Source organism: Thermobia domestica, chromosome 4, assembly GCF_964235325.1.
Source record: "Thermobia domestica chromosome 4, izTheDome1.hap1.1, whole genome shotgun sequence".
Taxonomy (NCBI): domain Eukaryota; kingdom Metazoa; phylum Arthropoda; class Insecta; order Zygentoma; family Lepismatidae; genus Thermobia; species Thermobia domestica.
Genome location: NC_137457.1, coordinates 297,799,767 through 297,823,147, shown reverse-complemented (window position 1 = coordinate 297,823,147; position 23,381 = coordinate 297,799,767). Strand labels below are relative to the sequence as shown.

The 23,381-nt window shown below is 35.0% G+C and overlaps 1 protein-coding gene across 2 annotated transcripts in view; it reads left to right on the top strand.

The window, feature by feature from the left end:
* Nucleotides 1–22,063, top strand: part of vtd (RAD21 cohesin complex component verthandi) — a 50,685-nt gene extending 28,622 nt beyond the window's left edge. For both annotated transcript variants that reach the window (XM_081756311.1, XM_081756312.1), the window contains exons 10-14: nt 2,138–2,458; nt 4,590–4,916; nt 7,657–7,788; nt 8,949–9,104; nt 12,908–22,063. In XM_081756311.1, coding sequence (XP_081612437.1) covers nt 2,138–2,458; nt 4,590–4,916; nt 7,657–7,788; nt 8,949–9,104; nt 12,908–13,033 — 1,062 coding nt within the window. In that variant the 3' untranslated portion in view covers nt 13,034–22,063. The remainder of the gene's footprint in view (nt 1–2,137; nt 2,459–4,589; nt 4,917–7,656; nt 7,789–8,948; nt 9,105–12,907) is intronic.
* The last annotated feature ends 1,318 nt before the right edge of the window (nt 22,064–23,381 follow it).

The following is a 23,381-nucleotide window of genomic DNA, read 5'->3' as shown; positions in this document are numbered from 1 at the left end:
TTACCTTAAGAAAATAAAAAATTTAGTAACCTCAGAGCTTCCTTATTGCTATGTTACCATACGCGTCTTGGGCGCAGGAACGCTGGTTCGATTCCCATTGGGAGCTCATGTGGCTGGGATTCCACGCTTAACGCTTTTAAGTTGTAGGTACTAACGTAGTGTCTTCATTATTCGATTAAAAGAAGACAATAAAGTTTATTACTTTTTTTAAGCATGGGTGCATTGTAGAGCACATTACGTATGGTTTCATGTCTTTCTGCGTCGAGTCAGGGTGTGATGACGTCATAAGTTTAAAAAAATATTTTTTGTTATGCCCTTATTTTTTGCACGTAGAAGACTGAAATTTTGCACCTCTTAGTATTGTAGATATTTTTTTCAGATCTCTGCGTTAAAACATGGGGGGAAGGGGGATCCAGAGAGGAGCAAAATTTAGAAACAAGGGATATTTTTTAACAAAAAAAATCCCTTCGCGATTTTACCGCCTCAGCTACATGATGGAGACATATGAATGATACAGTTTGAAAGGCTGTTCTATTCTGAAGAGAATGAGATACGAATTATGATCCTAGGACAGAGATGATGGTGTAGACACTTGACTGGGAATCTATAATTTACCCCAAAAAAGTCATAATTCAAAATGATTATGCCTTAGATACAAGTCATTATAGCCTCAGTGCTGAGAGACGTTAGATTCCAAATTAACAACAACAACAGTAATTGATTTACGTATATAATATTTACTTGAACTAATCTTGGTATTGTCAAGTTATTTAGTAATTGGCAAAATTTTCAGTGGGACCTCCCACCTCCCTCAGCTGCGTTTTCTTAAGAGCCTGAGATACTAAAAAATATAAAATTTACCATTTTCCTTTTGCTTGCTTTTCATAAGGAAAAGGAGATAATGAAATGCAACTTACCACAATCATAGATAAAGTTATTCTACAACAGAAAATATGAATCTGAAGAATTTTAAGTGTTGCCATCCATAGAATTTATAGTGTTGCTAGAGTAACATTTCCCTAAAAATCTGAGTTAGGTAGCGACTAGAGGAACGAACTCAACTGTATTTGATTACGTATTATGTTGTTTTGATATCCTGTGAACTACTTTTTAAATAATAGTTGTATTTAGTTTGTAATAAACAAAATAGTTATAACATACAGTTATTAAACAGAAATAATAATGTTATTTAAAAAATAGTTCACAGAATACTAAAACAACATGATACGTAATCAAATGCAGTTGAGTTCGTTCCTCTAGTCGCAGCCTTAACTTAGATTTTTGGGGAAATTTTATTCTGGTAACACTATAATTTCTATGGATGGCAACACTTAAAAATTGTTGGGGTTCATATTTTCTGTTGTACAATAACATTATCTATGATTGTGGTAAGTTGCATTCCATGATGATCTTTCAGTTACGAAAAACAAGCAAAAGAAAAATGGTAAATTTTCTATTATTTTTAGTATGTCAAACTCTTAAAGTATTCAATTCCATAACATGGCATCATTGTGGTATGAAATTACCAAAACTCGGTTTCTTGTATGGATGTCATGTGATGTAATAAGTTTGCTGTAGATACTGTGGAAAAACGCTGCTGAAAAATGATGGGAATTGACATTCAAAATTGGGGCAAATACTAAGGAACAGATGTATACCAAGAGTAGTGCAAGTGAGTATTAGTAACTATGCATCAGTTCAGTTCGTTAAGTTGCGTGGTTGGAAATTACTGTGTAGAATGAAATACTTTCTAATATTTTATGACAATTATTATCTTTTGATGTGCATCTCAGTGATTTAAGACAGATTTAAATTAATTTTTTGATGTGACTCTATTTTATATTTCAAAATATTAATTTATAAGTTGTAGACCAAAATATCGTCGGCCATCGTTTAGCTGACTTTGAATTCCAAATTATTCATTGCCATATTTGGATTTCTGAATATTATTGAAGTAAAATATTGTAAATTTGTGATAATTGCCACAGTGTTTAATTTGCAGTATTTTTCGAACCTACTACCTTGTTTATCCTACTCCTTGACTCCTGCCAGAATTTCTGTTTGGATACTGACATCGATTTCGAAATTGTATTGTGTGTGTGTGTTGTGAAGTAACAATTGTAATTGTTATTTATAGCGTAAGATGGTGGAACACGAAGCCCAGAAGGAGTTGGAACTGGAACAACAATTACCAGTACCCACACCCCAAATGCCAGTGGATGTGCCACAGCCCATGTCAGTACCCCCTGAAATCCCAGAAATACCTCCTATTCCTTCTATTGCTCCTATGCCACCCCACGAGCCACAAGAGAGCATGATACAGCCTCAAGTGGACGCTACACCTCAAGCACCCCCTCCACCTCCCCCTCAAACACCTATTCCACCTACACCCGTGGCACCGATGCCAACGGTCGACCAGGTGGAGCCGCCAGAAATGCCTCAGATACCACCAGAACAGGTAAAGAAACTTGCAGCTTATAGTATGCAGAAATTATTGGTTGTTATTATTAGTAATTTGGTGATGGTTCCGAAGTTAGTGCGAAATTCATAGTTAAACGAACAATTTGGTTATCTAGAACAGATCAGCGCGATTAGATTGTGAGAGCAGTGTTTTTTTGCGCCGCCACACCAGAGGTATATCCAAATTTGTGAGCCTGGCACAATCCGCCTCGAGCACAATGATCCCGAATGAATACAATAAGCCCAAGTCTTTAGCGAACGCGAACCCAATAACGTAAGTGGGCGCGAAATTAAACTTGCGCCAGCCTAATTGAGAATAGCAAGCCTCAACTCATTATTGACATCAGTAAAGGGGAGCCTGAGTTTGAGTAGGTCCTGATTGCAAAATGGACATCTGCGCTATGATGAACTGGAAGAGAGATTAGCTTGTCACCCTCATACAGTCGACATGAATCCCTTCGCAAGCGTGTTAGGGATATTGTGTAACGAACAAAGGTTTGTATTGAAGAGCTGAAAGTAAGGATTTGATACACAGAGGCAAGAGTAAACAAAGAATGGAATCCAATTGTATTATCTGTTAGGAGAGGCATATGAGAAGGGATAGAGAAAGAGCTTAAATAATAACGTTTTTATACAAAGAAGAAAAAAAACTTAGTCAATCGCCTGCAATCATGAATGAAGATTATACAAATAATTAGAACACGTGGACATCTCCAATTAATTGGAGTCTCGCCTCTGGTCTAGTGGCTGGCGCGTCTCTCTTTCGTACATGTGATCCCGAATTCGTTTCCGTGTGAGACAGCACAAAATTTTTATTTCACAATATATATTATTTCACTAACCGCAAATTATTCCACAATGTACAGCACATATATGAAAAAGAAAACTTGGATATAGTTTAACGACAGCCTATTATGTATGTGGTTAGTGCTTGAAGCTAAAGATGATGGGATGTAAAATATTTTTTTTCGCCTTAATTTTATAACGGATAACCGCCTGATGTGGATTTTGGTTCACTAGTGCTGAGTTGAAACGAGAGAAACCGTTATAAGTAACTTTCGTTAAATACGTAGGTGGTTGAAGTAATTTTTTTTTAAAAAAAAAAGCAATTGCTTTAAAGAGCATTTTATTGCATGTTATTGACACGACCTAGATGAGTCAAAAAATAATAAAAAGAAAACAATTCTTAGATTCTCCATTAGCCAGTCAGGTTTTTGAACAACGAAATTTATGTATTTTAATGTAGTGTTACGGATCGTATTTATGTTAAGAACCGATTCGGATAGAATGTTTTGTGGTGTTTTCTCAAAAGAATAAATTTCCAGTAATTTTCAGCTAAACGAAAATAACAATTTTAATTTAATGCCAAATAGTGGTAACAAAATGGAAATGAAGAGATTTCTCAGTTTCATGTAACAAAATACACGTAATTTCTCTGAATCAAATAATAAATATTGACTATATGCAAGTATTTCAGAAACGAGCAATATGAGTCTATTAGAGCATGTTCTTAATAAAAAATAAATACCTGCCCACTTTCAAAGCTTCCTTCAATGTCCATGCAAATAAAATAAAACATACATACCAATAATACGGCAATAAAACATTACTATTCAAATCGTTCAACTGCCGAATTTAACTATAACTTGTCTGATTTAACTATAACAAAGTCGAATTTAACTATAACAAAATTTTCCAACTATAACAGAAAAGACACTTCAGTTCTGATTCACTGCCTCAAAATAGCACATTTCAACACATAATTTAGACGTCCTATTATAATATTGAACTACATTTGACAATTTAGATGTAGTACATTCTTGCCTTTAGAAACCAGCTGACGAGCGAAAGCGAAGCACACCTCAACGTTAGTTCGTAGAGGGCAACACTTTCCACACTTCAATCAGCGATACAGGCAGCCAACTAGCATACACTCATATCAACAACTGTTTGTCAGAAATGGATGCCTTAGCTGTTGAAGTTTGACTTTTATTTATTTATTTTTAGGGAACAGAAGATGGTTTGTCTATTGCTTTGAATTAACTCAAAAACTCTTGGTCTAATCGATATTTGAGGTAATTCTTGTTCAAATGTGTCAATTTGTGTTAATAACAATTGTTGTGTTGTAGGTTCAGTCACTTTTGGAGCAAACACCTGCACCGGAAGCTGTACCCATGGTTCCAGAGCAGCAGCAGCAGCAGGAACAGCAACCGCAGCCTGAAGAAACGCCGGTACCTCCTGTACCAGAGGTTCAACCGCCGCCACAGATATCAGAAGAAATACAACCGCCTCAGGCAGAACAGATACAGCAGCCGCCGGATCAAGAACCACCGACTGCTCCTCAGGAACAACCAACGGAGCAACCAGCAGTCGCCCAGCCGGAGCAGACGCAGGTACAACCAACAGAAGAGCAGCAACAGCCACTTCCTGCTATGGAGAATATGGGATATGATCAGGTTAGTGGATAAGTAAATAATTACATTAAAAGGCTATCTCGATTAGAAAATTCAAGAAAAATTAGTCTTGTGCGGTTGAATAATTCAAGAACCTGTCTGTGATGTGCGTGATTCTGCGTTTGGTTTAGGAACATACTGACTGCTTCCCGATATCTCAACATTTCATATAAATTGACGATTATTATTATTATTTTAATCGTTAAATGATCTATGCTGGTCTAGTAAAACATTATCTTTGAAGTAATGTGCTAGTCTATTCATAGCGATAATATCATAATTTCTTACGTTGTCTATATACGGTCCAAACAGCATAAGTACATTTTTAATTGTTTTATTATTCTAATTGGAATACATACTTATGCATACGAATGTCAGGGCATGTTTTCCTGTTTCGTTCAGTTGTTTACGTTATTCAGTTTTTGCGATATTTGTCCCTTTCCGTTTTTTTGACACTAATTTGTGGAACTGTAATTTGAGGAGTGATTTTGTTCTTTTTCTGGAAATTCTAATCTATCACATTCCCCCTCCCCCCACTCAGTAACGAAGTAGCTGAAGAAAGTTAGGTACCCGCTGTCAATACCATTTAGTCATTTTTATTGTTGCTAGAAGCTTCACTGAAGGTTTATGGCTGTATCCTGTTGCACAGATAAATATCTTCATTAGAGTATTAAAAGTTGTAAATAACCCACCTTTTTTCTGTCAAACTAAACATTTTCGGTAACTCGTCACCCTCGAGTTTGCGAGACTCCATGTTACTTACTTTTGTTCATTTGTTTATTTCTAAATTTTTTCACGGTGTTGCCTTTAAGCTCAAAGAGATGATAAATAAACGATGATAATGAAATGAATTGTGGACAGAGAATATGTAGTCCGCAGACTCTAATCGGAATGCAAACCCGAGACAGGCAGGTCTTGAAATCGTGAGTCTTCAGGCTGACTACTAGTTGGTGTTAGTAGGCCAGTTTTAGGTTCTACCCTGGTTGTGAGAATTTACGATGTGAAATATAGTGTTTGTGAGTCTTTCTGGGTTGCTTTCGTTTCCTTCTATTTTCATCTTCTGTAGTGTACACGGTATTAGAACCGCCCATAGGGCTGGGAAGCGTGAAAAAATATCTTTTCTTTATTTAATTGTGATTATTTTAAGTTCGAAATTACCAACAGCGACAGAGTAATCATAATTTGCCTAGATAAAATAAAATTAGGTTTTTAAAAAATGGATTTACTGATTTTCGAAACATACTTTGATGACAAGAGTAAAGTTCAATCCATGGATAATGCATCAATTTAGTGAGTTCTGAATTGTTACATGGCAGCTTTGATGAAAAACGGAATTGACACCAATTCTGATGACCGTTGGGGAGGTTCAAAGAGAATTTGTCTGAAGGTCCATGAAATGTATGGGCGGCCCTGATGCCGTGACAGTAGAAAGTCGAATTCAAGGTTTTATTTCCGAGTTTTGGACTGGTATCTGCGGCTTTATATATATATATATATATATATATATATATAACGTGCCCACTACGTATATAATCCAATTAGCAAGCCATTGAACTCGTTAATATTTGCCGTATGTTGCACCATGAACTAATGTAAAATAATTATAAACTTCCTTTCAAATTTTATTTTTGTGTATCTGCGCCTAACAATAACTTCAGGTGTGGTGATCTTCCAACGAAACCAAACTAGTGATGTCATTTTTCACTCATAGTCTTCTGTTCAGTTTACACGAGCCTTTGGTGCTACAGTCTATTTGATACAATTTGTTCTTTCTGACAGTTGGTTTCCTCGGTATTTTCCTTCCTGCACGTGGTTATAACAATCAGGCAAGAAGAACTGTTTCTAATGGCAACAGCACATTCAGCCAATTATAGTGGCTCATTTCTCTCGCTCTGCAATGGTAAACATTCCATCCTTTCCGCACGTTGCTAATTTGAATATAAATAAATACACATTGTTTTAGTTGAATCTCAACTTGAGTAGCGGGCCTGCTAGTTATTGAGAGCATTCTTTTTATTTCTCTTTTGTGTCATTTAATTTTATAAAACTGAGATTTACTTGCAGTGAATAATTTCGTGTTCCAATACCCAATTCAAAAGCTGGCAAAACAGAATTGAGCACCACGTGCGCACAACGAACTGTCAGAAAGGACAAATAGTATCAATTGCAGTATGATTCTAACATATATGTCAGTGTAAATGTTGAAGGTCCTATGTTTCAAAAGGTTTTACACGTTACTACAACAGTTTCAAGCAGTACGTATAACTTCAAATTTTGGAGTTAATTTATAGTAAATTAGAAGACAAATTTTATCTTTGAATATAGAAATTTATTTGTTTCACAGTATAGATAGTGTGTCAAAAAGGCCAGTAAATATGTCATGCCGTAAAATGTGGAAAATAAAGAATTAAGCTTTTACATATTTACTATGATAAGAAAACGTGCTTGTTGGGAGAGAAATTAGAAAATTTTCTTCAAGTAGAAGGAAACCACAATTTATTTTAACAAGAAGTCCTAGCTTCCCATGTCTATATTTTATTTATTATTCTCGTAGGGTTTCACTTTATTGAATAATAGAACTTATTGCATGCAAGCATCTTACATCAAGATTATACGTAGTGTACTTATATTGTGTGAATTTTATGTACTGTGAAAATTAAGTATACTATCAGTAGGCGTATTTTTTTGTTAACTGGTAAATTTTTATACACAATGTCTTAAATCCATCCTTCATTTGCTACAGAATAATCCTCAAATGGCCAACATGGGTTATGATGAACAGCATCCACCTGCACAAACTCCCGGTGCGATTTCGGAGAAAGGACAAGCTACACCTGGACATGAAGATTATGAATTCCCCGCATCTGTTGGTCCTGTGAGTATTCGAAATTATATATGTCTGAAGTTTTCGTGGGCCTCGATATTCAGCGTGCTTTACGTGTACTACTTCTTAGGGTATGTAAATCAAGCCTATGCTCAGAATATATATGATGAGTAGATGGTTGTTATTAGCGAAAAAGAAATAGTGAAAAAAGAGCCTACATAATGAAGACGATAACAGGCATGCGGTTTCAGATGATATGGCGCTTGTTGCGAAATCTGAAAGGAAAATCAATAAGATGTTTGAAAACGAACATTCCATGATTATGTACCTAAGCTAAAGGGGCAGTGAAAATAAAAATGAAATGAAATTTTTGAGTTTTTACATCCCACGGTTATGCAAGGTAGGCTAAAGGAGACGGGGCAGCGATAATGAGATAGATGAGAATGGTGGAGTAAAGAAAACTGGAGAACCTCGAGGAAACTTACGCACACGGTATTTGTCCACCACAAGAAAAGAAATGAAGGTAGTGGTAGTCATTCATTCATTCAATCCTTTAAGTGATAGTGGTTATATTTCTAACCACCCACTCTTTCATAAGTTCTCGCTGCATGGCTGAATGGATAGTGGTTACTTAAATAACCATCCGATTTTTTTCCTATAGCATACATAGTACTTATTACCCAGGCAAGGTATCACGTTATAAAATCATGATAAGAAACTAAGAACCTAAATACAATGAGATATTTGTATTGGGACTTACAGGGAATTTTGCCACTTAAAAGGTTAAATTGACAAAACCCTTAAAAGGGTTAAATTGACAAAACCTTTAAAACTGAGGCCGCAGAGGATAAATGAGAAACTACCTATATTTTCTAGATAGTTGCTTGAAATCCTATATTCACAATACTTATTATTCATAACATTACTCCCTCTAAAACTTTGGCCTGAAATATCACCCATGTTAAAGCTATTACACGACCGAATGAAAAATCAAGGGTCTTAGAGATAAAATGTATTTGTCAGGTGGGCCTTATATTTGACTGCAACGTCATATTGCTATGATAATGTAGAGCACAGTTGCTAATTTGATATAATCGGTAATTTTATTCTTGTTCCTCAGCCATTACATTAAATTTCGTTCAGCTGTAGGTTTATAAGTTGAAGTAAGAAAGAAGTGGCTATACTTCACACATGTTTTCTTATTTTTCTAGCTGGAAGAACAGCAAAATGATGAAACATACGAACAATTTGAAGAGCGTGTTCTGAATAAGCGAGCTGCACATATGTACCACATAGTGAAGAGCAAGTTAGCGAAGGACAGTAAATTGTACTTCTCAGAAATGACGCTTCGGAACAACCGAAAGCAGGTAAGAGTGCAATTCAAGTTAATAGCGTTTTTAAAATTGTATCAATTGCACTAAGAGTTGCCAGGTATAGTGCGTTTACTCAATAGAAGTGGAGTTCGGCAAATTTCTTTCAAGTTCCCTTGTTGATTTTTACAACAGTATTCTTTCCTCCCTCCAAACCTGTTTTGACCACATTTGGGGGTTGGAGCGTCTGAACATTCACTGTGTCTATTCTTCCCAATATTATGGCTAATATGAAACAAAGGTCAAGCAATGTAAGAACAAGAAAACTGATCTTAGGAACAGAGAATCGAATACAAACTTAAAGGACATCATTCGGAACTGTGGCAACAGACTCCACGTGGAGTTGACAAGCGACTGTCAGTTGCTTGAAGTGAGGCGTGTGGTTGACAATTAGTTACCGGTGGTGTTTTCCGCAAGTTCCCTCGGAGAATGATATTTATGGCACCACACGTAGAAGGCGGCATTCTTTGTATATGAACTACACTTCCTTCGAAGAAATGAACTATACTTGGTGAAGAAATAAAGAAAATAAAATAAAGTAACGAACAGTCATGCCCAAGAGAAGGAAGAGGTGGCAGATATTGCGGTCTTTGTAGTGATATAGTGTAAACCTGTTACAATGCATGTCAGTCCTTAAATCTTGTGCTGAGAATCTGGTCAGTCATCTTTTTTTCTAAAGCGTGTTCTACTCTGAAAGTGAAATTGAGTGTTAACACGTACACAAACTACTCTCGTATTGCAAGAATTTATGAGTGTGGAAAGGAGATTTAGAAACACGTACTACAGAATGATTTTTGAATGAGTGTGTACTTGAAAGAAAATAAACGAACTTAATACAGGACTACACTTGCACAGAAATTGTTTTGAAAGCTTTAGAGTTCTAAGACAAAAGGAGAAAAGTGGCAAGAGAAAGCCTCCGATAGTGCATATTTTCTTTCCACTTGCTGATATCGATGTCTGCTCTAAAAACTTCTGTAGGATAACTATTGTGCTGGTTTGTTCTCGTATATCTCAAGTTAGTCTTCTTTCTCTCCTCAACCATAGATTGGTGAGCAACATGAAAATTTTAAAACGTTTCTCTCCCTTGGGAGAGCTGTTTTATACTTTGATAATGTCTCTTCTTCGAAACTGCATCTAGATATTCTATCCTCCCTGGTCTTCCTCTTTCTTGTTTTCCTTTTTCCTTTCCCTCTATCAGCACGGTGAACCAATCGGGAGTGCCGAATAAGAAGGCCAAGCATGCTGTTTCTCCTTTTTCCTATTCATGATCTGTCGTCTTTTATTACGTCTTTATTCCTTTTCCTTTCGGTCCATGCTATGCGCAGAATTCTGCGCCAACACCACGTTTCAGATCCTTCCAGCATGTATATTTCAGCTTTTCTCAATATCCACGTCTCTGATCCGTAAAGTGACACGCACATAAAATCAAGCTTAAATAAAACTTAGAACTAAGAGATGCAGTTTTGCAATAGGCAGAAGATCAAGGGATCTGTGTAAAGAGATACCTTTCTTTCTGAACTGAAAAAAAAAATACTTTTTCTCACTCCTTTTTTAAGTTAGTTCCTCAAAGAGAAGATTTTTAAAACACTATTGTAAGTCGAGGATGATGAGTCGGAATCAGACACTGTAGATTAGGCCACAGGGAAAGGTTTTTAAGAATTTATCTCCCTAGGAGGTATCCGATGTCATCAGTCGGGGCTAGTGCTTTTATTAGTGTTAATATTAGCTTTTATTAGTATTTTTAATGATTAAAGGGATCTAGGATTGAATCAGTTTGGTGTGAACAGGTTGTATGCCTGTGGTTAGTTCTGATACGTAGAGGAGCTCCAAGAATATATGAAGATTCTAGTTACATTTTGTTTATTTATTTATTCCAATTGTAAACCGCGTTTTTAATGTCTTTTAATTTAAAATCTCATATGCATCCAATTACTTGAAACATTTGATTCCTATAAGGTGATTGTGAACGATTCTTTCCTTTTTTCACGAAAGCATAATACGATTATGCTATGAGCTATCTGTGATTAACATGATTCAGGGACGTATGCGAGAGGTATCATAGTCAGCAATAACCCACTTTTATTATTATTATTATTATTAGAAATCTAGACATTGATAATTTCTACACCAATATGCATGAAAATTCTGTTAATGTGAAATGAAAAGAATTGTGTTTCGGAGATTGATTTCAATTCGTGTAAGCGATGTTTATTCGTGTCTGTAGAAATGTTCCAAGTACTGTATCATGACTAGGCACTGACACATATGAAGTGAGTTCATACCTTTTTGTTGTATTGCAGAAATACAGATGTCTGAATAATACAAGTCCTGTAGATGACACGTCGGTATTCGTAACTATCACATTAGTGTTCAAGTCGGATCCAAGATTGGATACGGCGGCGTCCTCTTACTATAGTCTAATGTCCCAATGCCACGGCTTAGAAACTACCAAGTTCTTCGACTAATGCTGAGGCCATGCACTTAACTGTACTCGTGATAAAAATTAATAGGTGCGTGTACCTACAGGAATATACGTCGATCATCATTTTTGTCAATGCATGAATTAAACGTGATGACGTTGTGTAAGGTAATTGACTTTGGTACGTAGAAATAAATTCAAAGACAGAATTACAAAGCAGTTTCTGCAGGTAAAGAACTCTTAAGTTAATCATAAATGAGTTTTGAAATATCTAAAGTTTCCTTTCACCATCCTTTGCAAGACATTTTGAAGCATGGTGAACTAAAAGTACAATCACGGACAAAATGTTGAATAGAGTTTCACGTGGTCCGTGACATTTAAATAAGGTTCTGTGTTATACTTGAGTTCAGACTTAATTTTAACCCTAAAATTTACAGAATATTTCAGGATACCCGTATATTCTCGGGATTTTATATCTTCGAAAAACTTATTTCAATCGTTTAAGTTGATTGGTTTAATTTTGTATTTTATCGGCTGACTGCCTTCTTATTTCGCATTTCCATAATTGATGATACGAGAAGGAGTCCGAAAAAAAGTTTCCTCTGTCGTTTTCCTCCAAAAAAGCAAACGGCGATGGAGAAAACAGGACAGCGATTGCACGCGCAACACACCCAGACAAGTGAGTATCGTTCGCCCGCGATTCTACAGATGGTGCCGTCGCAGCGTCTGCATAAAACGAAGACGAGTGTCTCAGTCAGCCTGGTAGCTACGGAGAGGAAAGGTGTTGTTGCTGGACTTTAAGGTTGGAACCATCACTGCTGCACGGTGCTGTCACACCTGGTCGAAGTTGAAGGAGGTGATTCGGAACAAGCGGCCTGGCCTTCTCACATCTGGTGTTCTGTTGTTGGGTGACAATGCGAGACCACACTCAGCGACGGCAACGCAAAACCATATTGCTACTCCTGGGTGGGAGCGCCTTGCCCATCCTAATCTCGCACCCAGTGACTTCCATCTGTTTCCGACTTTGAAGAAGACGGCGGCAGGCGTTTTGAAAACAATGCTGAAGCCACAGAAGCTGGTCTGTGTTTCTTCTGTGTGCAGAGCCCTGAATTTTTCCTGGAAGGGTTTTTGAAGCTTATATACCGGTATGAGAGATGTCAGACTGTACGTGGTACTTATGTGGAAAAATAAAGGTACGTCTGATCTCTAATGTCACATGCTATTTTTGGTCTTGCATCCCTACCTTTATCCACAGTCGCTTGGGGAAACTTATTTTTGGACCCCTCGTAGTACTCTGTTCGCAGATCTTTAGAAAAGAATACAATTTCAGAACTTATGGAGGTTTACATTTCTACATTATTTCTTTCTTTCATTCTTTCAGGTCGCCCAGAAGTTCTATACTCTGTTGGTGTTGAAGAAGCATCAAGCGTTAGAATTGTCCCAAGACTCCTCGTACGACGAGATCTTAATTACCCCTGGACCGAAATTTGATTGCGCAACACTTTGAAGAGTTTAGTAATCATGTGCTCGATGAAGAATCGTTTGATTGTGAATAAGCTAATCTCACAAGACTGAAAATCCGAATCAAGTGTTCGATCAGCAGTGGGAATATTGGAAAAAAGTGATCTCAGAAATCATTATATTATTACCAGGTTTGGTTATAACATACGTAATTAGGTCACATTTAAAATAAAAGAACGATATGATTTGAAAAAGAAATACAGATGAAGACATAAAACTCATATTTTCTAATATCCGTACTTTTTTAAAAGGGCGAAAAATAACTAAAATAATGAATATAAATATTTTCAGCAATTTTGGGCTTGATCTGGTGATATACGAAAGTTGTTGAAAGTTTTCAGTACCTAAGAGTCATCATAAACACTTCTTTGAGTGATTCCGGAATCTTCTAACAACAATGACAATATACTAAGATGCGTTATAGTTAGTGCGAATTTTTATTTCTTCTTCGTTTCAAAGTATGCAAATCGTAAAAGAAAGAAAGCTTACTGCCAATAACATGGTGCATTTTTTAAAAAAAATAATTAAAGTTTTATAGTACCACTGCTATATAAAGAGAGAAAAAAACAAAGCCTTAAGAAAATATAGGGAATGCAATTCTCGTTACAAATAATCTGAAATATTAATCTTTATTTGTGAGATGTAAGTTTTTAATATGTGGTAACTCATACAAGGTAATTAGCAGTGGTCTATACACTAGTTTTGTTTCATTTTTTTTTAACTTCAGCTTTCACAGGTGTCAGTTTATATGTAGAAGGGTTTAGTAATTACTTGTTATGATTACTCTTTGTTTTTTGGTTAGAGAAACAGAGAAACTTTTACTGCAAGAGAATTAGATATAAGTCAGAGGACAACTTTATTTATTTATCGTAAGCGTCTTGCAAGTTAACCGAAATAAGTCAATCGTGTGTGCTGATTATGTTGAACAGGTTGTTTACCTCCATCTTATATTCTTCCGAGTTCCAGTTCGTTCAGTATTAATTTGCTTGTACTTATCGGATTAATGTGCACGAATATTAACTATTGTGAAATAGTTAGTGATTAAGATTAGTACAGTTGCCAATTACTGTCTCTTCAGATTTTACTGCCATTAAGTCAACTATGCGTTATGTGTGATACACAAGTTTCAGACGCCTTGATAGTATAGTTGTTACCGTTCTCGCGATTATTATATAGTGTAAAAAATGGAGTTTGATGCCAATGAAGTACTCTTCATTTTATCATTGCAATAATACTATCAGTACCGTTCATTTTTGGCTCAATAGTAGAACGCCTATCCCTTGCTGCGAAGAATTGTAGCGTATGTGAGTTTGTGATGAGTCTTACGCCCGCACCTCAGTTGGCGCCTTTGTGTTGTTCATACCAGAAGCAGACACTGCACCAGGCTATAGTGGGAAAGTAATCATGAACAATTTTTAATCGATATTGCATTGTAGTCCTGCTCCAAAAATAAGCCCTACCATGAAACTATCCCCCAGTAATTGCAGGACACGAAACAGGTTAGTTTACACACTATAAATATACAGATAATTGTATTTCTGTAAATATGTAAACGTTAATGTGTCTTTTGGGTAAGAAAATTAATATATGACCTAATCTTATTTTCGAGTAAACACAGGGATGATTCTCATCAAATAGGGTGAAGGGTAATTCTACAGTTTTCGTCAACAGATGCTAGAAAGCTATTTAAGGTTGGTTTAAAGGGACAAGTTTTGTCCATGTATGGCACTACAATCTTCGTATCTTTCCCATGTATTTTTACTTTTCACGAAAATTCACGATTTCTCTTACGAACTACAACCTACAGACTTCAAATTTTTAGCAAAGAACTTCATAATCTATCGAAGGCAATAATCCGTGCCGTTTCTTTATTTAGAATTTTCTTTATTGTTGAAATGGCTGAATTTTGAAATGGATATCCAAAACCTTTAACAACAGAACTGTTTCAACAATGAAGAAAATTCTAAATAAAGAATGGACACGGATTATTCCCTTTGATAGGTTATAAAGTTTCTTTAAAAATTTGAAGTCTCTAGGTTGAAATTTGTAAGAGAAATTATGGATATAGTATACATGAAGCTGCATCAGTTCCCGTAGGAGCAGGACGCTCATACTTTTAGGGATTATTCATTGAGTATGTACGAACTTACAAAGGGTGTAACAAAGCTACTTTTATTTACTTATCGACTGATACGAAAATAAAAAAGAACGTACCTGTACTTCATATCTGCATGTGTAGTGCACTTGTACTTTATCTATGACTGTGGGGGGGGGGGGGAAGGGGGAATTTAACGCATATCGCATGTCTTGTGCACGTGGATACTTCTTACTATTGCACTACGTAGAAAATTTATGGTATTTCATGTAGAAGTGGTAATAGAACACAGAAGAAACGCAGATCAGGGGGTTTTCATGTATACTATTACCGAAATTATAAATTTTCTTGAAAGGTAAAAATACATGGGAGAGATACGAAGACTGTAGTGACATCTATCGGCAACACTTGTCCCTTTACAGCAACCTTAAGTGAATTTTAGAGAAGAAAGTAGATAGCAGCATTGAGAACTTTCTGTATGTGAAATGTGTTAAAATTTGAATAACTTGAAGAGCAGTAATGTGCACCCATTGCTGTTAAATCTGGCTTTCTAGATCAGAGTTCATTACTTCCTAATTTAATTTGCCCCCAAATTGCGTCACAATTCCCATCTCAACACCAACAATGTTCAAATTAAAGTATCTGAACGTAGGATTACGCATTCTAAGGATTCAGCTACAAGAGAGTTTTCGAGTTCAAGTTCCGGTACAATAAAGCGATGTGTAGTTGTCATGTTACACTTATTATTACATTTTCCCAGAAAAAAAAAATCTCGTTTTAACATTTAATTAACATGTGTAACCTATTCATTTACTAGTACTAAAGTATGTAATCTACAAGCACATGCGTAAAAGTGCGGACGTTGTCTGTAAAGACACGTGAGCTTGTAAGCGACAGCAATGTAGAGTTTTCTTGAATTTCTCTTGTTCTCTTCCCTTATTCGAGCAAGTGGATATCTTTCTTAACTCTATTTTTCATTCCCCTCCTCAGCCTAGAGGAAGGGAATTGTGGTCCCATATAATTTTATTGTTCATGTTGGTTTAATGGAAAATCCAAATTATTCTGTCATAGATCAAAAGCCATCCATCCAATTAATGTGCGTCAAAAGCAGCAAAATTTTAATATTTACCGTAATTTATAAATGGAGATTCTAGATCGAAGTAGATTATTTCAGTAAAGGCTGTCAGCATTTTTAGATTCAGCTTGTCATATGCATTGTAATTACACTTTCAAAGATAGCTTGAATAAGGATACTCGTCAGGGTTCTTCGCCCAATCTACCTTTTCAGTCTTTTTTTTTTAAAAAAACGTAAATATGAAAGGTAATTTGTTTAAACTTTAAAATATTTTTATTACATTTATGAATCATTTAGCAGAATATTGAGTAAAATAACATCAATATCTACAGCATTGGAAAGACAATCCTTTTTCTTGCTTGCACAATTAATTTGTATATAAAATTCCTTATTTCAGTTGACTCTTTTACATACCGCAAAAATTTTACATTATTAACATCATCATGTAAAACTAAAAAATACAAAATTACTAATATCATGAGTTGGATTTTTTCTTTAATAATTTCGTATATGTTGTACAGTTAATTAGTTACCTTAGTTGAACACTCTTAAATTCATTTTTAATGAACTATATATATATATACAAACTGATTTTCTCTTTAAGTGTGTTGTTCTCTTGATTCGTCCTCATTAATTTTTATTTTCTATTGTTGCCACTAGTCTGTAAGACAGAATCGTGAGACATAAAACAATTATTAATTCATTGTTCAGTTATCCCCAAACGTTCTTTTTGTTGGTCCAGGTGTTAAGTACTATATTTTGTTAGACAAACTTACATTAGTCACTTCGCGATTCTTGTGAAGTTCTGAGTGGATAACCATAATATATAATTAGAACTGAGCAATGTGTTTCAGCGCTAACCAGCCATCCTAATTATGTAGTTACCAATTAAGTGTCAGCATTGTAACAAATTGCTTCCCTCCCTGGCGGGATTAAATGGTGATATGAAGCCTTAACAGTTGTCCAGTAATCGAATAATCATTGTATTAAAAACGAAAATAATTTAAAGAAAAGAAAAGAGGAAGCCACCCACCTTTCTTTTAAAAAGACCTTATTATGTTAGGATTGTGGTTTAAAATAATGAACAGCCAAAGATGATTCACATTTGTTGAATTGAGGAAATAACCCATTTTATGTCGTACCTATAGAGGAATTGGTAGGACTTCAATCATGAAGAAAGAGTGAAAATATGCGCGACTAGACATTCGAACCTGGGACTCCGATGTGTTACGAGTGTCCAAGCATAACAGTAGTAGTGGTGCATTTCGTGTCGTCTGAGCGGTAGCGTAGTGGTTAACACATTGGTACGGTAAGCCGAAGACTCAGGTTCCAATCTGTTCAGTTTGTAATTTTTTACTCTGTGTATATCATTATAACGCTCGCACTTCTTTGATTTGCTTCCGCTCACGGATAATCAAGACAAGCCGTTTTTAGCAAATGGTGGGTGGGTAGGATGTTTAGAATGAGTTGGGGGAGGGGGGAGAAATATGGAAGTTCGGTGTATGTAATCAAGCAATTCTTTATTGATTCTGCTTGCAAATTGAAAATAAACAAGTAAATTACATGGCTGCAAAGTTAAAAGAATATGGTATATCTATTTTACGTAATGTTGGCGTGTAATGTTTTTTGCGGACTTACTGAATAATTGCTTAGTACTTTCTGATTAATATGTATCTAGGTATTTAATGTCTACGGCAGGTACATAAATAATAAACACATAGCATTGTGTCATGTCATGAAGAGTTGATGTGTATCTTAAGGGAAACTACAATATATATATATATTTTAAATCAGTTCAAAGAACAAGTATTTGTAGGTAAGAGAAGATTAGAAAAGCCAGTGTAGTATAAAATACCAGAGTAGCTTTAACGTCGTAAGCTTGATTTTTTTAGTTCGTGAATTACGTATAATGCAGTCATGATCAGTTTGAAGTAACAGGTGGGAAAGTATCTAGCCTGTCATGTAATATCCTCGGTTCGTCAAAAAATTTCTTCCTTGTGTGGGAAATACTTGTTTCATTTCATATATACATATTTCTCAAATCACTGTTTTAAAAAAAACTCTGGAAAAAACCCTTCCCCCTCGGAAAAAAAGGGCTCGATTTGAACTTGGGTCATGATACATGATTACATATACAGTACCGAAAAAGAGTATGAATACTTCTGCCAAAGCTGTAATGCATTCACATTTACAGGTAGTTCCTTCGCATTTGATTGTAGTCCAACGGATTATACCGTGTCCAAAGAGAGATTCATTTTCCGAATTATATGTATGATCATGGACCGATTGGTTAAACAAAATGTAGTTAAAATGCACCCTCAAATTGTAGTTGGTAGCGAGAAAAACCTGAGATAAGTTCAAATTTGTAATAAAAAAAGACTTTTTTTTTTAAATAAATAAATACTGTTCTGATATCGTATCTATAAATGTCTTGTCTGTTTTCGCGTTTTGTCATGTTTTCTGTTTTTCATATAATATATAACTTCCTCTGATATATGTTAATAATTTTCTTGCAGTTTTTTTTTTTCCAAATATATATAAATAACTAAGATTATCTTTTCCTGTTTATTGTGTACAGATAGTAATTATTAAACGTCATTCTTATGTTGTGAACATGCCAAGAATGATGGTGTACAGGTCTCTCTATGCAACTGCATAAGAGTGAGTGAAACAGAATGTGTGTGTGTGTGTGTTTTTCTGTAAATAATAGTTTGATCGTATGAATGGGGTAAATGTGAGAATGGTAAAGAAATTAAAAAAAAAAAAACTAGTTTATTCATTGTATTATACTTTCAGAATTATTGGCATCGCCGTATATAAGAGTAATGTATAAAAAAAATTATAAATATAATATATATGTATGTATGAATCAGTTTATGACAACTGCCCAGGAAGTATTTGATTTATTATTTTTTATTTTATATAAACACTGCTAGAGAAAAAAAAAATGCATTGTACAGATAAAATTGTGTCAGGAATTCTACTGTACAGTCAGGTCAATGGTATATATTATGAGTTGTAAACGTCACTTTTTTTTCTGTATGATAGTCGCACCTACATTCATGCCTTTGTATGTTACTGCATTAGAGCGTATTTTTAATGGTGGTATTGTATCATTGCGCATAATTTTTTTCTCATTTTTCATCTTTAATCTATTACTATTTAGTAACCCAACATCATGATGCAGGATTTAAAATGATTTTTTTGTAAATAATGGTAACAAGGTTCATTGGTTCAAAGAATTTTGTTTAGATGTATTCAAATTGTGTTATCCAGCAGTTTCTTAAACAACTGGTATTTCATTGACTATTTTCTTTCTTTTTTTATTATTATTATAATGTGAATAATTTTCTTTTACAAGAGCTTTCTCTTAATTTTTAACTACGGTTGTTGCTTTTGATTCGTAAGATCCCCGGGTTCGGTGGGAGTGTGTGTGATTCGGATTCTGTGTTAACCCTGTAGGTTCATATCACTGTTCTCGTATTTTGGAATCGTAATAAATATTGACGGGTTGCTTCCCGCAAAGATGTTGATCTGAACGTAGGAGTTAATTGGCATAGAAAGGAACAGAATTGACCCTCCGTGGTCACATTTATTTGTGACACGGAGGTCACACGGGTCTGATGGACTTGAGAAACTTTTTTGTCTTATTTAATGTTTTTTTTATTTATTTGTTTTTTCAAATTTTGTTGTTTTTACTATTCTGTGATAGACGCAGCGTACCAACCATAACAGGCAGTGTTGCCAATTGAATTTACATAGATGAGAAAGGTTTCAAAAAACAAGGAAAAAAATCAGAACTAAAATAATTTCTCTGGGGTCTGTCAGATCCCAGTATGACCACGGAGGGTTAAGAACTTCGATTTAACATGGGTCATACATTTTTTTTTAAATGACATTGTAAATGAAGATATGTTAATTCAGCTATACTGATGAAAGATTCACGGGTATTAAAAGTTAAAATTTATTTATATTACTCTTTAAATTGTCCATGGTTCATACAGGTGATCAATAAACAATTGCGTATAACTTTGTAGTGCTGGCAACTCTTACGATCTTGTTGCATCAGATCAGGTTCTTTGGCGTTCAAGGAGGACAATACCACTTCCCTAGATGTCCGTTGTAAATAACTTCTGAATGCATTGATTAATCGAATACTTCTTGATGAAGAAAAAGAATTCTGTGGTACCGAAGATTTATTCAAATTGGGACTCACTCAAAAGCTTATTTAAAAGAAAGTAATTAAAGTATTTTAAATACTATTTAAATAGTGGTGGTGTGCACCTACGTTCATTATTCCATCTTTAAGTGTTAGTGAACCGTTTCTGTAAAATTTTCCAACAGTTCACCCACATGAAGAGAACTAGCCACTTTATGAAGAGACATATATTTCTCTTTAAATGCACAGGTTCTAAAATTGAAAATTGAGCTGCCGATCTCTTGATGAATTGCTTTTGCAGAAATTTCTTTGTAAAACTGTTAAAGATTTAACTAATCATCTGTCGACTCGAATCATGTGAGAGTCTCATTTGGGTAATACTACTTTATTCTATGCAAAAATTGAAGGAAAAAGTAGTAATTCTTGTAATTGAGAGTATAACAAACCATTTTATACACTAAAATCCGTGCCAGTTTTGTTTTTACGTTAATAAATTTTATTATTAGTCGTTCTGAACTTACTGTCAGGAAATACAGGGGAAACATACCTACTTTTGCCAGTGATTAACCATATTCCCGTCCTCATAATCATAAACGTTGACTAAGGAGATACATATATTTAACTTTGGTTCTTCATCTTATAAAATTTTGAGTTTGCCCAGTAATTTTATATTGAAGTTGTTTGATTAAAGAATTAGAATTTTATTCGTTTTATTGATCTATATTTATTTGGAGTGTAACGTTCCGTTGCAACACCGACATTGTGTTAATGGAAAGGTAGAACTCAACATGGAATCTGAACTACATGCGCCACTGCTAATAACCAAATCTAGGAACATGGATACTAAACGAGCTCAGTAACCTGTCTTCAGCTTAAGAGCGTCTGACAACAAATATGGACTTCAAATTCACCAATGGTTTCCTTACGAGAAACCAGAGGTATTCCAGCAACCTTTATCTACTTAAAGGAATCTGAATACTGATACATATAGCCTATTTTAAAATTAGTTGAATCTTATTTTAAATCATTAATTATGAATCTAGAAATCGTGAACGTTCATGTATTTTAAGTCAGCTTAATGTGCAAATTATCAGTTAATGGCGTTTTAATTTGCTTAATTAAAAAAATATTTATGTAGTTACTCAGAAATATTATGATGATATAAAAAAAGGCTTTAATGTAAATTTTGTTCTTTCGTGTGTATGTGTATATTAAAAAATAATGAAGCCCTTTTTAAATCCTGTATCTGATGAAGGTAACTAGTATGCACTGAAAATTTACTTACTTGCACCTATTGAAGTGAAGTGTAGAACTTGCTTTATATTTACAGAGGACCAATGTGAACGCTGTTCAAATGTTTTGTTTTTAAGTGGAATATTGTATGTTGTACAAGCTGTTAGATATAACTTTGTACAGGTTTCCTTTGAAAAAAAAAAAAAAGTGCTATGCAAAAAAGAAATACAAGGCAAAAGAGACAATTTTATTGTATTTGCAAGAAGTGGAAATAATAATATTTATTTCATTTTTAATAAATAAATATAAAAGGTTATTACACAAAGCCAGTTTTACATCCATGAGTCATTGTCACATCATATCGCAAAAGGTCAAATGTGATGTGTATATTACATATTTCATCACAGATGATGTATAAAGTACAAAAAACATTAAAACAGTTTAATTTCGTAAATTGCGTTCTTTTATTTAGTTACTATGGAATCCAATTTTAAGAAATGATAGAATAGCCGTAAAAATGTAAATGATGGTTTTATTGAAGTACACTAAAAACGGAGAAACTAATTTGGATGGCATTTAGAATCTCCCCCAAATTCATGAGCTTCTTACAGTGTGTCATTGTGAACGACCTCGTTTATGCGTACACCCACAGTCGCTGACGCGCCTGCTCTAACTCGGTTAAATGGCTTTCATGGTTTATGAACTAGTTTTTATGTCATTCGTCCATACTGTATTTATACTCATGACTACATCAGAGCTACAAATAACGAACCGTAATCACTACCAAGTGATTTGGGGGAGAAACTAAGTAATATCCACTAATTTTTTGAGGGAGTAAAATTAAAAGCATTTGGCGCTATTACTGAGATTAAAGGCTGAAGTTTTTATGAACAAAACATTGAATATAGTCTTAAGTTATGTCTTAGTTTCATTTCTTCATTTTACCTCCCCCCCCCCCCCCCCAAATGATCTTTTCAGTGGATTTTTATAAGGTACGAGGCGCATCCAAAAAGTAAATTTTCCGAGGTCGATAAATACAAAGAAGACAGGGACAGCAGATTACACTACTTCTCAACCTATTCACGAGCGGAATTCAAACACTTGTCATATCATGGTATCAATTTTCGTATTCCGATGTAACAGTCAGCCACCTGGGAATAGAATCAGCGTATGGCAGTCGTCTGCAATTCTTCATCTCAACCAAAGTGCTTACCTGACAGGAATTTCTTAAGGTGTAAGAAATGAAAATCGCTTGAAGAAGGATCCGGGCTATACGGTGGGTGACCGAACACATCCGAGTGGAACAACTGCAGATCAGTTGTCACCCATCGTATAGTCCGGGCCGTGCTCCGAGCGATTTTCAAGCGTTCTCTCTCCCAAAACATTAAAAGATGTTCTGAAAGGGTATCTAAGAACTGAAGACCACGTAGTTGTCGAAGATATATATGAAACAGGACAACGTATTTTTAAAATACAACTTTAAAAAAATGGAATATTTGCTGTATTATTTTAACTTATTTAAGTCTACGAAAACTAATTTACGTGTGAGTATATGAGAGAAAAATGAACTTAACGCAGTTATTTGGCAACGTTGCTCGTATCTGAAAGTACACATTTAATGATTTGTCTTGTAGTGGGCGGGGATATGCTTATTTAAATGGAGTCTACAATATGTGGGTCACAAGCCTTATTAGAAATGACCCAGCCTACATTTTAAAAATTTAAAGATAGTGAAACCTCTGTTTAATGATATGATGGTATGCTACCGTTGT